The sequence below is a fragment of the Telopea speciosissima genome, chromosome 5 (assembly GCF_018873765.1).
Source record: "Telopea speciosissima isolate NSW1024214 ecotype Mountain lineage chromosome 5, Tspe_v1, whole genome shotgun sequence".
Taxonomy (NCBI): domain Eukaryota; kingdom Viridiplantae; phylum Streptophyta; class Magnoliopsida; order Proteales; family Proteaceae; genus Telopea; species Telopea speciosissima.
The window spans coordinates 5,945,336-5,961,534 of record NC_057920.1 but is presented as its reverse complement, the minus strand read 5'-3'; the positions used below and the strand labels follow the sequence as shown (position 1 = coordinate 5,961,534).

Sequence of the window (16,199 nt, the reverse complement as noted above, 5' to 3'; positions counted from 1 at the left end):
TACACAAATTGCTAAGAATTCTACCATGACCTCTGTATTCGTCTTTAATCTCTTGGTTTCTAGGAATTAAATACTTTTACAAATAACTGAGCGCATGAATCATTTCATTCATCATCTACAGATCTACACAAGTATGAAAAATGTCTATAGCCAGTAGTGATCCTCACAACAGACTTTTCCACTGCAAGTTTCAGCTAAGAGAGATTATAACATTGCATGCAAAATTAAGTGTTCAACTTCCAGATATAGTTAAGAGTCAGATTCCAATATCTTGCATAGAGAAGAAATCAAGTTTTCTCCCTTAATTTGAAATTAAATAATACATTTATCTCTTTTTTTCTGTTTGATACAAAATGGTACCATCACTCAGCTCTTCTTGCATCTAGAGAGAAAAGAAATGAGGGTAAAAAGAAAAGAGGGGATTAGTATTTAGGACAGCTATAGTTGAGCTAATTCATAACATCAAAATATTTACATTGCAGTCTGTTTCCATACCTACAAATGTACCAACTTGAAGAGAAACTCACTGAAGATATCGCGGGCTAAAGTACATTCACTGACCGGAGGTGGGCTTCAACGGTTGAGGTTGCCCTTCTAGCACATTCAACTGTCTTCTAAGCTTCGCAATGTGAGCTTGCACCTAATATAGTGAAAATTGACTGTCATAAAGTGTTGTTTAAAGATTGAAAAAGCTGGTGGCTTTCAAGCTCTATAAATGCCTCTACTAGATTCAGATGCTAAATAACTTGACTATGATTAGGACCAGGTGATGACATTCAAAAGTTATATCTAGATGCCGACAATGAGGCCAAGATCTTAAAGTCAAACTTAGCCCAAGCCCATCAGGCTGAAGAATGCTTGTTCGCAATCCCAACTGAAACAGAGTAATTAACAAAATGTGTATAGGATACCAAGGACAGCCACAATCACAGGCAGCTTCATCCACAGCAACAAGATGATGATTGGCATAGAAAAATAGTAGGAGCAACAATTGCACACTAGACCATAAATGAGTCAAGTAGTGGTCAAGGTAGGCCATCGCTGGAATTCTAGTCACTGGGAAAAGGGCATTGGGGTAGGGCCCAAACCTGTATTCTAAGAAAAACTTTAAACCAAGGCTAGGGGCACGCTGGTCAGCAAAGCACTTGCCCAACCTTAGCCATTGAAGGAGAATGGAGTCAATTTTTGAAATTCAAAGATAATATAAACCACAAGAGCATATCATACTTGTCAGAATCTGTACATATTATACACAATGATGTGCTGAGCCTTCAGGAACAAGAATTATCCCAACAAACGGCAGGCTAAAATACCAATGGGGCTTTAAGTTGGTATAAATGATCAAGAAGTGCTTTCCCATGATCCCGATTCAGAGTATCCTCCTATCCACTCACTTTCTTAAACAATTGTTACCACATTTTCCGGATTGTGAACAGTGAAAACAGATACCGTAGCTAGATGCATTAGATAATCAAGCTTGGTTGAATTTTGTGATAGAATCTCTCCTCCCTAAGCAGAATAAATGGTGAGTTGTGTCACCCTCCATGTGCATTATGCATATCATATTACTGAATACAATGAAATGCAATGCAGCATGTTCCACAATGGTCATACAGAATGGTTACCACATGACATTAATATCGGTGAAACAAAATGCATGGTATTGTATTCTAGACGGAAAAAATGCTATGGCCTTCCCATCAACCATTAACCCAATTGGTTTTTGTAAGACTTGAAAAAGGTATTAGCATAATCCATTAGAGTGAAGCAGAGAATGAGGCAATCTGATTCCAACACACGGTCATGTGTCCCTCCAAGATGATGTTACTTTGGATATTACGGTGAGCAGTGCTTAAGTTGATTACTTGATGATCCAACAAAACAGCAAGCATTTTGCTAACTGTTACTCCCAACCCACTTCCTTGTAGTGCTAAATTTAGTTTGATCCAATGCATGCCTTTTTCATAGTGATACAATGCAAATACATTTGTAAATAAGTAACTTTGAAACTTGAAATATGTATTGTTATTCTACCAAGTATCATAGTTGTCAAGGCATTGCCTAGGTCTCCAGGTGCCCTTTTTTGGAAGGTTGCCTGGTTGATGTCACCTTGGTTTTTTCCCCCTCGACCACCTTGACAACTATGCCAAGTATACTTAATGGCACCAGACCTTCAGTGACACACTGCACTCCAGTCATCAATTATAGCCACTTATGCATTACGTGACTGCTCCAAGTGCCTTGGTCAGTAGGTCTTGCCCAAAGCTGAGCAGCCTGAGCTATCCCAACTTTAACCTGAGTCAGCTCACTTAACATGGAAGTTCTCACATGGCATGGCAGGAAAAATGGCTTGAGTCTAACTTGGCCTTGTTTAGTGTTACACCAAGCAAGTGTTGCAGACAGCATTTGCAGGAACCAGAATGCCATCAACAAACTGGATGTATCTATGTTTGAGCAATAGGGCTTGAGGGTGAGATTTCCGATCTACATCCTTCTGTAGGGGTAGGAAAAACACCATTTCCATAATTATAAAGAATCCCACATAAATGATTACTTCAAGATCTGCTAGGCATGGAACAGTCTGTCCACACCACCAACTGGAATGCAGTGCCCTATGGCAGCCACCCAACCACAACATCCCATGATCTAAGAAGAGTTCAAGAGGAAATAATCGTGTCTCATGGTAGCAAAGAACTTCGTATTAGTGACATTACTGAAGATACTTACCAAAAAAATAAAAATTGAAACCTATAACCACTTTCACAAGAGTAGAATTCAAATATTACAGACAGAATTCTTCCTACTACTAAACTCACTAGTTATTTACATATTTTAAGGAAGAATTTTTATAGTGGACAAGCCTTGGCGCAACAGTTAAGTTGTGCTATTGCAACCATCAGGTTGCGGGTTCGAAACATGGAAACAGCCTCTCCATGAAGCGAAGGTAAGGCTGCATACATTTGCCCCTCCCAGATCCTGCAGTAGCAGGAGCCTCACGCACTAGGTCACTCTTCTTTTTTTTTTTTAAGGAAGAATTTTTTACAAGCTTCCCTGATAGTGAGTGGATTCAAGCTAGCTGACTTTTGACAAATTAAACTACGGGTAAAGGTTATAAGTGGATGGTGTAGACGAATTAGGGCAGAGGCAGCAATGGGTTGGGTTGGCCTGGAACGAAACTCAATGCTAGTCAATATATTCATATGGATAAGAATTTGAACACATACTGAAGCCTGGTTAACCATTTCACTGTTTTGGTTTAAAATGAATTGAAGTTATAAAAGAGTTGCAAGATTTTGACCTGTGATAACACCAGAGCTTAGTGACCGGAAACCAAAGAAGAAGTGGAGAGAGAGAGAGAGAGAGACCAAGTGAGAGGGAGAGAAGGGCTAGACTGAGATAGAATGGAATACCCTTCCACCAGCCAAGAATCAAGATACTTATATTAATCTGGTTACCAAACTCTTAGTAGGATCTACTAAGAGTGGCAGTCTAATTACAATGGAAAATAAACAGCTTACTAAGCCAAAAGGCTAATTACAAAAGAAAACTATAAACGAAATAAAGACAACTAACAAATAGCAGTAGCTAACCAATCTATTAGACGCCTGCACCCCACGACACAGACTCTAATATGAACAAAACCACATAATGGTTTGGTTTCAGTGATGACTCAAAACAGGTGGAAAAATAGAATTTTAGTTCCTATGGTAAACTAACCCAACATCTAAATTATTTAAATTCACTGTCCTATAACCTGAAATCCCTGTACTCCTACTAAACACCCAATGACTTCCATATCTTATTCTCCAAAAGAGTAGACATGGTGAACATTGGAACTAGGCTCAGAGTTTTGGATGAAATGAAACCCATACAACAAAAGTTCTGTCAAAAACAGATGCATATAATCATCAGACTAACAAAAAAAACAATTCATAAAATGTTGTCTTAGGCTTGCTGAAAACTGCTTTAAGGATTGCTTCTGGGTGTACATATCACAGGATGTAAGCACCATATAGACTTATTCTTTTGAAAAAAGGGTATACACCTAGGATATCTAACATTTCGAGAAATTGTGGCCAAGGAACCCAACGTTTCACATATTATGTTTCGGGGTGTACCTAAACCAGGATAACATTATCAAGATTTTTTTTTAATTCCAATTTCACCCTTATATATCAACACTATTCATCTTCCCATTCTCAAGTAAACCTACAACAGTTCATCTTCTCAACGTTACCTTTACCTAGGTTCCGGAAAGGTAACCTCTATCGCTTTCCATCATCTTCTTCCCCTTCACCGTATATCCCATCACCCATCTCCTCCTTGTTTTTTTCTCTACTTCCCCCAAAACCATCATTACCAATCTCCTTTTTCTTCTCTACTCCCCTGTAAACCCCATCTCCTCCTCCCACCGTAAATCCCATCTCCCATACCACCATCTCCCTCCCCCCTCCCACCTCCCACCTCCCACCAACAAATCCCTTTTCACCTTTTCCCCACCCCCACCACTTACCCCTGCCTTGCCTCCTATCCCTGCCCCCCCCCCCCCAACCCTCACACGCAAAATCCCCATCTAAATGATAACCACCATCTCCCACCTGGAATGCTTTGGGTTGAAATGAGAAAAATACTAAATTGAAATATGTCCACTACCGTTTCACCTAAAAGCTCGAACTGTTAGGGGAGGGCAGCACCAATGTATACATCAACACTCCCCCGCACGTGCAGGCTAAGATCCTATGGTCCTTGCACGTGGAGCTCACGTGGCACCGAGGGAGAAGAAATGACGGGAAAATTCTTCCGATGCATTTCCCAGGAGTCAAACACTTAACCTCCCTGCTTTAATACCCCCCCTCTACACCCCCCACCCCAACCCTCACACGCAAAAACCCCATCTAAACAATAACCACCATCTCCCACCTGGAATGCTTTGGGTCGAAATGAGCGAAATAATATATTGAAATATGCCCACTACCGTTTCACCTAAAATCTCGAACGGTTAGGGAAGGGCAGCATCAATGTATGCATCAACACTCCCCCACACGTGCAGGCCAAGATCTCATGGTCCTTGCATGTGGAGCTCACACGGCATTTCCTTCACGTGGCACCGAGGGAGAATAAATGTCGTGAAAACTCTTTCGATGCACTTCTCAAGAGTCAAACACCTAACCTCCCTACCCTAATATCATGTTCGATACCGTTTCCCCTAAAAGCTCAAACTGTTAAGAACGGGCAGTGTCAATGTATACATCAACAAAATATAAAAAACGTGAGTTTGTAGCTCCGTCCAACATGAACCAACTGACACTTGACGATCGTGGTTCATCATTCATTGGGTGTGAGGACAGTTTTGGAATTGATTTGTCTCCTCCACCATTAACCTAAATTAGTAGTACATGTATATTAGTTGAACTTTGAAAGTCCAAGCTCGTGTCTTTCTTTCTAAAATCCCTTTCTCTTGATCATTAAGAAGAAGCCATGGTTCTCGATAAGTTGGTTACCCTGTTAGTCATCTCATGCTTCTCTTGTGCTGCCCATATGGGGGCAGTAAAAGAGTGCCAACCCTTAAGCCCTAGCAAGACCTCGCACCTCGGCTTGAGAATGGAGGAGGTGGTGGAAGCATGGTGGAATGTTGGAATGCACTTCTAGAGCTGCAATCATGCAACAATGAGATCATCCTCTTCTTCCTCAATGGTGAGGCTTACCTGGGCTTCAACTGCTGCCGTGTCATCACCCACCAGTGCTGGCCCTCTATGCATACTTATCTGGGTTTCACCGCCGAGGAGGACAACATTCTCTATGGCTACTGAGATGCTTCGTCTCCCTCGCCCCTGTTTTCTGCTGTTCCGGTCAGTGTTATCGGCTAAATTAAGAATTCAAAATCTCGATGTTAAATTTGGACCTGTTTAGCAGTTTACATACATACTGTTAAACTGAAAAAAGATCTCTCTCTCTCTCTTGGGTTCTGCCCTGGCTCCATGGATTCATTCCAACGTATGGCTTTAATAGTATTTCATATTGGCTTACCTGAACCTCGGAACAAAATCCATGAAATCCATCTAGTTAAGTTAGACAAGTGAACACTATTATTGTGCTTCCTCTGCTTTCACTCTGTAACGTTGAGAAGATAAACTGTCATAGGCTTACTTGAGAATGTGAAGATGAATAGTATTAATATATAAGGGTAAAATTGGAAATATTTTTTTATTAACCTGACTAATGCTATCCTAGTTTAGGTACCCCAAACATAATATGTGAAACATTGGGTACCTTTGTCATAGTTTCTCGAAACGTTAGGTACTCCAAGTGTACTTTACGGTCTTTACCCAACAAAAAAAAGGAACAAAAGAAAAGAAAACTCCTTTTGTGAAGATCTGCCCTCAAATGACACTAGAATGCTTCATCACCAATGTAGGAAGCACACAGTCTTTTCTTAAATGTAGTATCAAGACTAAAATATCTAGGGCTACACATCACCAAATTAGTCAGAGTGCAAGATTCTAGGCACAACCAATATCTCTTTCAATTCCTAGAAGTGTTTTCCCTTGCTTTGCTCAGCGTCAACTATTTTAAAACTTTTTTAGACTGACTCAACCTGCCTCAATAACAATTACTGTCACTAAATAAAAGAAAATTGATGAAGAGGAGAGCATGCCCAGTATACTATTATAATTATCCAAGGTGCAGAAAAATAAATAATAAAAGAACTGCAAAAGGTGGAAGAAGGGGGAGGCCCAAAAATCATAAGACAGTGATCCTAGTAAAACTTGAAAACTAAAGTTATTGGATGAATTCACTAATTGAATCCATCTATCTAATGCACAATGAGGATAAAAGACAAGCAGAAGCGGTAAAAAAAGTCACAATATCAAAACTACTACTTTCCATTTTAATGTATGCCCTGCATTAGGTTACTGCAACATTGCATATAAATATTAAGTTTCTTTTTTTATGATAATTATAAATATTAAGTTTCAGTTTCAGGTTCAAAATTGAAAAGTCAGTCTTAGAATTGGTTTATAGGAACTTAGTTGAGTATACCTTATAAATTATGTTTTCTAGTTTTGCTAATCTTAATGTAATTAGGAAATTATTAAGGGTAGATTTACTAAGTCCTAAGCATTGTAAATCTATAAATGGCAAGGGAAATTCCAAACCATGTGCATTATGATTTTTTATAATTGAATGATATTTGGAAGTTGAATTGTCACTCCAGTTCTTCTCTTCACATCTTTAGAACTGTTGAAAAGGCCTAGGGGTTACTTATAACTACAGTGGAAGAGTAATTGGTTGAGTAGAGATTGTACTTGCAATTCCATATATTCTACTAATCTTAGTTTTTTATTGTAGGGAGAGGGCAGAACTGGAAGAAACTAGGGCTTTCTAGAATTATGGAACCAAAGCTGTAGGATCATGAATTGTCACTACATCACGCATGCACATAGATAAACATGAAGTTGTTTGTATAAGCTTCAGAGTAAAATTATCACAAACAATGACTACCATAATTCACTGCTGACCTGTTGACGAGCTGCTGCATGTTTTAACAGCTCATCTGCCTCTGAGAAAACCATGAACCATTGACTTAGCGGGTGATCATTGGTATCACCTCTCTTCTTTTCATTCAAGTTTTCAATTGTTCCTGCAGAAAATGAAAGGCAAAGTTAGGCCTCAGAAAACCATTCTGCAGAGCAAAGCACCGAAAAACAGCACAGCAAAGGACCAGACCAGGGGGAGGTAAGTTATAACTGGCAGGCAGCCTCGGCACAATTACAGCTGGATGATTCTGTACACGAGCAAAGAAACTCTCTGAAGGCTCAGAGAAGACTACCTCATCATAAGTTTCGACGACAACAGGTTTCTTGATTGACTGGGGACCAGATTCATCCTCGGGATACAACTTCAGATGGTGAAATCTGTATGTTATAACGCAATAGTTATTACTATAAACCAGTCCATCCTAGCAAATGTGGAGGAAAAGCAACTCACAAGTCCAATTGCCTATCGCAAACATCGCTGTGGAAATAAAGGGTAATAGAAATTTCGAATTCACCCCAACCGGATTCGCACAACTCAAATGGAGGGGACTCCACAACCCGCGTGGGATTATTGAAACTAGGGTGTAGTGTGAAGACAACACGTTTGATAACTACACCCAGATCCTCATTTGTTGCCCCGCGAACATAGACACTCCATTTATGTGAATTATACCTAATTGAAGCAAGAAGAGTAAGAGTAAATTACTCGAACACGTAGTAGGCGAGAGTGGAAACCCATTAATCTCACAACAGAAATACTTACTCGCTCGCCTTTTTACCAAGCCAGAATGAGATATTACCGTACACTATCGGGACGCTGATCTCAACGTCTTTGAGCCGCTTGCTTGAACTCTACAGAAATACCCGTGAAAGTTAGAGAAACAGAGTGAGTTACACAGATGGGTTATGTTGAAACTGTGTTGGTAGGTGTTTGTGGATGTGACTGGTTTATGCAAATTCTAACCAAAAATGGAGAAGGAAACAGTTCAAATTCGAAGATTGGAGTTAAGAGAGGGAGATCACCTTCTTCTCGCCGTCTTCGGAAACTCTTCCAGCCTTGCCCGGCTGTGATTTTGTGGCAGAGCCGCCCTCGTCCGAGGGCTCTCCACCATGTTTTCTTGCTGTAAATTTGTGAGGCATTCTTTTATTCGAATCAGTTCCACTTCTGAGAGACGGATTAAGCTGTCAAAATCCTGTTCTTCAAGCTGTCCAGTTCCTTGCTGCTAGAAACTCGAAAGCATTGCTCTTGAAAGTTAACACCGAAACGGGCATCGAACCAAACGGCCCCGGTTCCAGTTTTGACCAATCAAACCGTGATTTTGAAAATCACATTAAAATGTAGGGCTAAATCTAAGCCGTACCGTTAAGATGCAGTTCGGCTTCGGTTAGATTTGGTTTTGGTCTGGTTTGATATCAGTTTCTATCAATTTTTCTTCATGGGTTCTTATCAGTTATCAGTTTTGACCCCATTTGATTTCAGTTTGCTATTAGTTTTCGGATCTTTATCACCTCCAGTTGGCTGCCCGTCCAAGATCCCAGTTCCTCTAACAAAGGGGGGCTGAAATGACCTCTCTACCCATGCCCAAACACCTTGTCTGGATGAGGTCCACCATCCCCTATTAGAGGAACTAGGGAACTGAGCCGGTCACCAAACTGGAGGTGATAATGTTCCATTAGTTTTCTAGGCAAGAGATATCAACAAAAAATAAGGAAAGTAGTTCAAACTCTGACTCCAAGTTTTAGTAAAAGGACAAGTAAAATAATATCGTCTTCTATCAAAAAATAAAATAAAATAAAATTATATCATCACATGAAAATGAATATAAAAAGGAGAAACGTTCTCTGCATGGGATGTAGGGGCCACGCCCAGACACATAGGAGGTGAAATGACCAGTGTGCTCCTCATGAATGGCAGAAATTCTACCCCTCCAAATGTGCCTAGGCACAAGCTATCATTGGTTGCTATGCATGGCGTGGCCCCTGCATCTCACGCAGAGAATACTCTCCCATATAAAAAAATACAAAAGGGTAGAACAGAGAATAAGTTAGAAATATCACCTAAATATCTGGGTGTGGGCTAGAAATAGGGCTAGGGTAGAACATAAAATAGGTTTGGGAAAGATGAGGGTATAAGAGTCATTTCAAGTCTAATTAATGTTCCACATCATCACTGATTCACTGAACAGTCAGTTCCTAACGGATTGTTGATTTTGTGTTTTATTTTTGTTTATAAATTGAGGTGTACAAGGTGGTTATTGAAAACCTCAGGTTAATTAATGTTTTAGGCAAAATACAGGGGGTGTACATGTAATTTAAGTTAAATCACCATCAAGTGTAGCAATAGAAGAAGAAAATGAGGTGGGAGCGGGTTTAAAACTATGCAATAAATGAAGAATGTGAGTGACATGATCTATGGCTCATGTCTATTATCTAAGTAGAAGGTGAACAAGTAGACATAAAGACTATCTGCGAGGTTGGCTTTAGATTCTGTTTTGGGCATTCTGGTTGGTCGGGTGTACCAAAGGAGTGGTACAGTAGTCATATGTGGGATCAAAATTCCGGAGACTGAGAAGAAGCCACTTAGGATGATTCTATTCTGGAGGCAGAGATTGAAGGGCACTTGAGGCATGTGCAATACTGCGGGAAAGATTCCCCCACAAGAGCTATGGCTGCGTGGGTGTAAAAAAAATGGTACACTGCCGTTTCATAGTAGAAGTGTCCGATTTGGTGTATCACGGAGACAATGGACGCGATAAAAGATTGGTCACAACTCACAAGAATAGAAATAGTTCAAGTTTTAAAACTTTAAATTCACGGTCAAATTTAATCCAAATCTGTACACCCCTATGGTCTGTGATTAGATGCTCCGCTAATGTATGATGCACTGCTCAATAGATTCTATTTCTTTGGATACCATGGCTCTATGCATTGTAAGGAGAGATCAAGATCAAACAGATTTAATGTTCCCCCCCCCCTCTTCACCGACAATATTGACGGTCTAGATGCAACCGTATGAATTGCCAATGTGCGTGTGAAACGTCGCCTATCAATGTCAACCATCGAGGGTTGACCTATTGACATCGTCTGGCGCGATCTGACGGACATCATTAAAGGTACAGATCCTTTATTCTGATCCTACATCCTTTATTAAACATGCCTCTGCAAATGCGCTACATGGGATCAAGAGCCGTTTTAGTGTAATGCGCATACACCCTGCTCTCCCTTGAGATTCTATTTCGAGCCTTCTCATTAGCGGGACTTCAAACATCAATATCTCACTCATTCGGAGTCCGTTCGGTAGTTCTCCGTTGAGTGACCATTATTCTGTGCACATAGGCAAGTTGCAGAAGCACGTATTTATCTGTGTTGTGGATGTTTGCTTGCTTTTGTTAGAAGTATTTTTCTGCAGGATGGGTGTACACACCTGGTAGAGTCTTTGACAGTCAGGCTAGGGTGTGTATACCAACAATGAGGGTCTCCAGCAATGTGTGTGTGGTTGAGTGCCAGTATTGTGTGATAGCATCAATTCTTGGCAGAAGTATTAGTGACTGTGGTTGTATGAGACTGAGTCAGGATTGCTAGTTAGAGTGTGGTTGTGTGCCTGTGTGTCTTTTGAGAAGATTGTGTGGGTGGTTGTGGTGAGTGTACTGTTGAAGACATCAACATGTGAACTAGAAGATGAACCTATTGAAGGAAAAAGTTTTAGAATTTACTGATTCACCTCCCTCTCAGTGGCCATCATTGTTCAACATTCTATGCCAATCTCATCTACTTAAGACAAAAGTAGTAGATCTTGCCGAAAGGAGAACCTTGTAGTTTATGTTGGAGAGAGCAAGAAGAAAAAGATTTGTGGTCCAATCTCTTACTTCTACGATCATAATTTCCAGGATTTAGTAATTTAGGGAAGAGGAAGACTTCCCTTTGAATCACCATCTAATGGATGGTCGCCATCTTCAATAGAATCAGTTCTAGTTTAATGCAGAATAGTTACTCAACGGAGAACTACCTTGTAAGAAAATCCCAATTGTGAACTCTTTTTTAAAGTACGTACGAGAGATCGATAGAGAATTAAATTTTCCCTTATTTTCAATGCTCCATTACTTTTTCTCCCAATCTGTCATATGACGTACGATTCTTACATTCTTTCTGAATTTTATGTGTTGAGATTTCACGTGAAAGCAACAATCCCTCATCGGATGTGAGTAATTTAATGTGAAAACTTATAAGGACTTCGAAGACATCCTCTCTTTAAAAAGAAATAAATGACTTCTTCCAAGCTAAGAAAACTCTCACATAAGACAAACCAAACAAACAAGAAGAGTTTAAATTGACTTCTACCATAAGAAAACTCTCACATGAGAACCCCCCAAAAAAAAAACATAGAAGAGTCGTGGCTAGTAAGAGTCTTGGCTTCTCACATAAGAAAAAAGAAAAACAAAACATGGAAGAGTCGTGGCTTCTCCAAATTAAGGATCACCATAAGAAAATTCTCCCATAAGACAAAGCAAACCAAAAAGAAAAATTAAAGTAATCTTGGCTTCTGCATGGATGAAATTGAGGCACCACTCGATAAGGCCTAAATGTGGCCAAACCACTTGATATTTGCCTAAATGAGGCCAGAATGACATCAAGAGACAACATTAGCCCACAAACTGATCAAGACAGACAAGATGATTGCATAAACACTGACCATGTTTATGGGAATCAAGATTTCCTATCACAAAACTCCAGAGCTAAAACCATCTAACCCTATAATGACAACCCATCTTCTTCTTTTTTTATCAAAGAAGGTGGCTCAATCCATTCCTCGGAAGGGATACAAAACAGAACCTAACACTAGCAAAACTATTACACAAAGAAAGAATGTCCTCTACTAAAATGGCATCTCAATTATGAATCAGGAACAAGATTTTGGAAGAGTTGTTACCCACATGACATGAGGCAACCTTTAGACAAGACAACAATCAATTGGAAGACCTCCAAATGGTAAATATAGAAAAGCAATTAGAACTGCCATAATTTTGAGATCTTGACATGCTAGCTACTCTAGTAATTCTTTATTTTGATAATCATTACCACAATAATAATAGGGAAAGATTTCAATTTGCATTGTTAAAGAAGATAAACTAAAGATTGATCACTTGGACCCTTTCTCTTTTCTAATTAATTTTGAAAAGGACCTTTGTTTTATTGGTTGAAATGTTGGGAATTATAGAATTATAGTCTTACATCGGTTTTGTTCAAGTCCTTAGTACGTACTTTCATGTACTTGAGGAGCTATTTACGTTTAATGCCTTAATTAGATATTGGATAGAACCCTCAAACCTAATTTTAATTTAAATTTTGTCTCACAAGCCATGGATCTAGGTATCGATGTACAGCCGAGACAGTCAGTATCAATGGTGATCATAGCGATACAACACCTATACGTATATCAACCTCACTCAGGCAGGGCATGGACCCCACCTTGGCAGGGTGCTCGGGCAGTGGGTATATATGGTGGTCATTTCGCCCCTATGTGAGGCTCCACGTCGGCTGAACGGACAGGCGGTAGCATAGGATCCCGATCCTGAAATTTCTGGCTAGCAACCCAACATAGACTGATATTTTGGAGATAGACATCAAGTCATCAACAACATTTGGCCAGATTAATGTAGCCAAAGCTGTTCTACCAAAAAAAATGTAGCCAAAGCTGGTGGTCAGTGGGTGTATCTAAATTCCTTCTTGTGTTCCCTTGCGTTACAAATGGGAATACTTGCAAGCAGAAAGAGACATTAGAATTTTTTTTAAGAAAGCAGAAGAGGGTGAGAAGGATGAGTGGTTAGAGATTGCCGGCTACTTTGAAAGAAAAGGTAATGCCTTCCATATGTAAGGGATATTGTGTTATATCAGTGTCCAAAGATTGTTCATCGTTTCAAGTAAAATCTGGTCTAGGGTTCTACTTCTTGTTATACAGAAATAACTTGGACGGCATGTTCAGTAAGTTTGTACTCCCATTGGTTAACAAACTCACATGGATCAGTTTTGTTTTTTTCTTTGTGTGTGGTACTAATCACTTCAGAGAGACAGAGAGACAGAGAGAGAGAGGTTGTTGCAGGGTATGAGCAAAGGCATGTGATCATTGGTAAATTAGGTACCTAAACCCAATACCCTGCCATCTCCTCACCACATGCTTCATTTGGGAGACTTAGCACTACACAAGACTATAACAGCAGGTGGATCACGTCACTTGTTATGTATATATATATATACATGCAAGATAGTCAAGCTTTTCATCAAACACCTGATCCGCACATTTGCAAGTGCTCAAAGCTCCTATTTTTAAAATTTTTTTGGTGATCGATAGTGCTATAAGTTTCAAGGATAGTCATGGGTACCGATGTACCTGCTTCTAAGGTTCTTCAGCCGAAGCAGAAACTCAAAATACTGTCTCGTTGTTTTTCCAGCAAAAGTGAAAATCCTAAAGCAGTAGTACCTAAAGGCCACATTGCGGTTTATGTTGGAGAAACATCCCAGATGAGAAGATTTGTGATTCCTATATCATACTTGAATCATCCTTCATTCCAAGACTTGTTATATTTAGCTGAAGAAGAATTTCAGTTCAATCATCCAATGGGTGTTCTCACAATTCCATGCAAAGAAGACACCTTCATTGCTGTCATTTCTCGTTTGAGTACCTAGCTATAGCTTGTAATAAGCTTATCATGAGATTGTTAACCAAGAAGAGTATGATCGAAGGCGCCCAGTAGCCAGAGCTGAGGCCTCATGGCACAGGACTGACTAACCCGTTGCAACCAATCCCTCAGATTCTGAGAAGCCCATGTAATTTTGTTTTCTTCTTATGTGCGTAAAGGGTGAAAAAATATTCAATTTGCTTCCTATACTTATATTTGAGACATTTGACACCCGCACACATTACTTTTTCAGGCAAAAACACTCCGATTAGTTCCTCTCCCCTGCACGGAACCACCCCATCCCATCTCACACCATCCATGCGTCAGGCTCCTCTTCAATGAGGCATTCAACGGTTGGGTTGAACTGGTTGACTGACTAAGGATGTGTGTCAATTGGCCAGTTCAGCCATCGAATGTCTCATTAGGCACTCCCTGAGTGGTGGGTTCATTGGATAGGAGCTGGATCCTATCCATGGGGTGTGGGGATGACCTCTCGTTTGTGAAAAAACGAATACCTGATCTTGCGCACCTATTTGCGCCACATGGAATAGTGATGTGGCCATTTTATTTGGATCTAAACTTAAAATTTAAGTAAGAGGACCTTGGGTATATCAATCCAAAAAATTTCAGCTTTGTTTCCAGATTGTCAATTTGTCGTCCAGGAATCTTATGCCTTTTTTTATTTTTTTTGGGGGTACTCACAATAAAAGCATATATTGGCATGTATAGTAACAATTCACATGGGAGCTAGTATGAGACTAATGAGGTTATTCGGGAATTCCTCTCGCTAGTAAGAGAAGACATGTTTATTCAAAAAAAAGTAAGAGAAGACATGAATCGTGATGCAATTGACACCCTTATACCCAGCCATTTTAAGGCCGGGAATAGAATGGGTACCAATCTAATATTTATCCACCTTACTTGTCTTTGTGGTGTAAGGGATTCGGGTCCTCTGTAGCACGACACAGTGTGTAGTGCACCATCCAACGGCCCTGTGTGCTCGGGCACATAGCCCAACACGCAAGCAGGGTGTTGGGCTGTGTGCCCGAGCACACATGGCCATTGGATGTGCGCTACACACTATGTCGCGCTATAGAGGAGTCCAATGCGTGGTGTAAGAGTAGTTAAAAGGGTGATAAACAAAGAACCAATCCTCTCCCGTGCAGGTGACTCTCTAGTATGCATTCAATAATTGGGCGCAAATGATGTACGTGAGCCCAACCGTCGGATGCGCGTTGGTGCTCTTCCTCTTACAAGTAAGAGAAGACATGTTCACCGAAAAAAAGAAAAAAGGGTAAGAAAAGACATGAATCTTGATGTCTCCCAAACTTGTCTCCAAAAAAAAAAAAATCACATATGTAATATAGGTGGGTGGGTAATATCCCTCAAATCAAAAGGCCATCTCTTTTGAGTTCAGAACAGCTCCCCGTACATGAAGGCTTCACGTGGTTTCGTGAAGACACTTGTCCTTTTGCTTTCATAAATACCCAAAACATGAGCGTGACAAATTTTCTGCTTGTTCTACTCCCCCTTGTGTTTTCCTGGGTAATTGCATTGAACATAAAGGATATAGATGTTATGATCCGATTGCTCAAAGATTAAGAATGTCTCGTCAAGTCATTTTTTGGGAAAACAATATGTTTTATACACTTCTTCAAGATCACGGATCTAGTCTCTTTCAAAGTCTGGTTGTTGCTTCACAGTTGCTTTAGAATGGTATGGTTTAAGAAGGAAAATTAATATGGTTGGATGGTCCAACATAGTATGGACAAAAGGCCTCCTTCCTCATTTTTTTTTTGTTTTTGGTTGGATATTTGCACATGGATCCCTTCCTACAGATGCTAATGTGGTGAAATGTAGGGTGCTAATGGTCTGTAGATGTAATCTTTATCTCAAGCATCAAGAATCCTTCAACCATATCTTCCTGGCGTGCGCCACAAATCTGGTTGAACATCTTGCAATTTTTTAATGTCGCTTGGACAGGTTT

General features: G+C 40.1%; 3 protein-coding genes across 3 annotated transcripts; 2 read left to right on the top strand and 1 right to left on the bottom strand.

Annotated features, from left to right (window-relative positions):
* Positions 1–276: 276 nt before the first annotated feature.
* On the bottom strand, positions 277–8,739 carry LOC122662731 (transcription initiation factor TFIID subunit 14b-like). The gene is made up of 6 exons (XM_043858452.1): positions 8,562–8,739; positions 8,302–8,390; positions 7,990–8,211; positions 7,729–7,916; positions 7,521–7,642; positions 277–640 (listed from the first exon to the last, which is right to left on the bottom strand). Exons 1-6 carry the CDS (start codon positions 8,676–8,678, stop codon positions 554–556), a joined length of 825 nt encoding a protein of 274 aa, XP_043714387.1. The 5' UTR covers positions 8,679–8,739; the 3' UTR covers positions 277–553.
* LOC122661711 (egg cell-secreted protein 1.2-like) lies at positions 5,479–5,828 on the top strand. The gene is made up of 2 exons (XM_043857210.1): positions 5,479–5,496; positions 5,577–5,828. Exons 1-2 carry the CDS (start codon positions 5,479–5,481, stop codon positions 5,808–5,810), a joined length of 252 nt encoding a protein of 83 aa, XP_043713145.1. The 3' UTR covers positions 5,811–5,828.
* Positions 8,740–13,907: 5,168 nt separating the features above from the next.
* Positions 13,908–14,219, top strand: LOC122661790 (auxin-responsive protein SAUR21-like). Its single transcript, XM_043857296.1, has one exon. It carries the CDS (start codon positions 13,908–13,910, stop codon positions 14,217–14,219), a length of 312 nt encoding a protein of 103 aa, XP_043713231.1.
* The last annotated feature ends 1,980 nt before the right edge of the window (positions 14,220–16,199 follow it).

Excerpts from the sequence above, each read along its gene's own strand:
- LOC122661790 (XM_043857296.1), top strand. The coding sequence starts at position 13,908 with ATGGGTACCGATGTACCTGCTTCTAAGGTTCTTCAGCCGAAGCAGAAA.
- LOC122662731 (XM_043858452.1), bottom strand. The coding sequence starts at position 8,678 with ATGCCTCACAAATTTACAGCAAGAAAACATGGTGGAGAGCCCTCGGAC. Across the intron at positions 8,391-8,561 it reads CCGAAGACGGCGAGAAGAAG|AGTTCAAGCAAGCGGCTCAA; the intron begins GTGATCTCCCTC and ends GTATTTCTGTAG. Across the intron at positions 7,643-7,728 it reads TTATAACTTACCTCCCCCTG|GAACAATTGAAAACTTGAAT; the intron begins GTCTGGTCCTTT and ends CATTTTCTGCAG.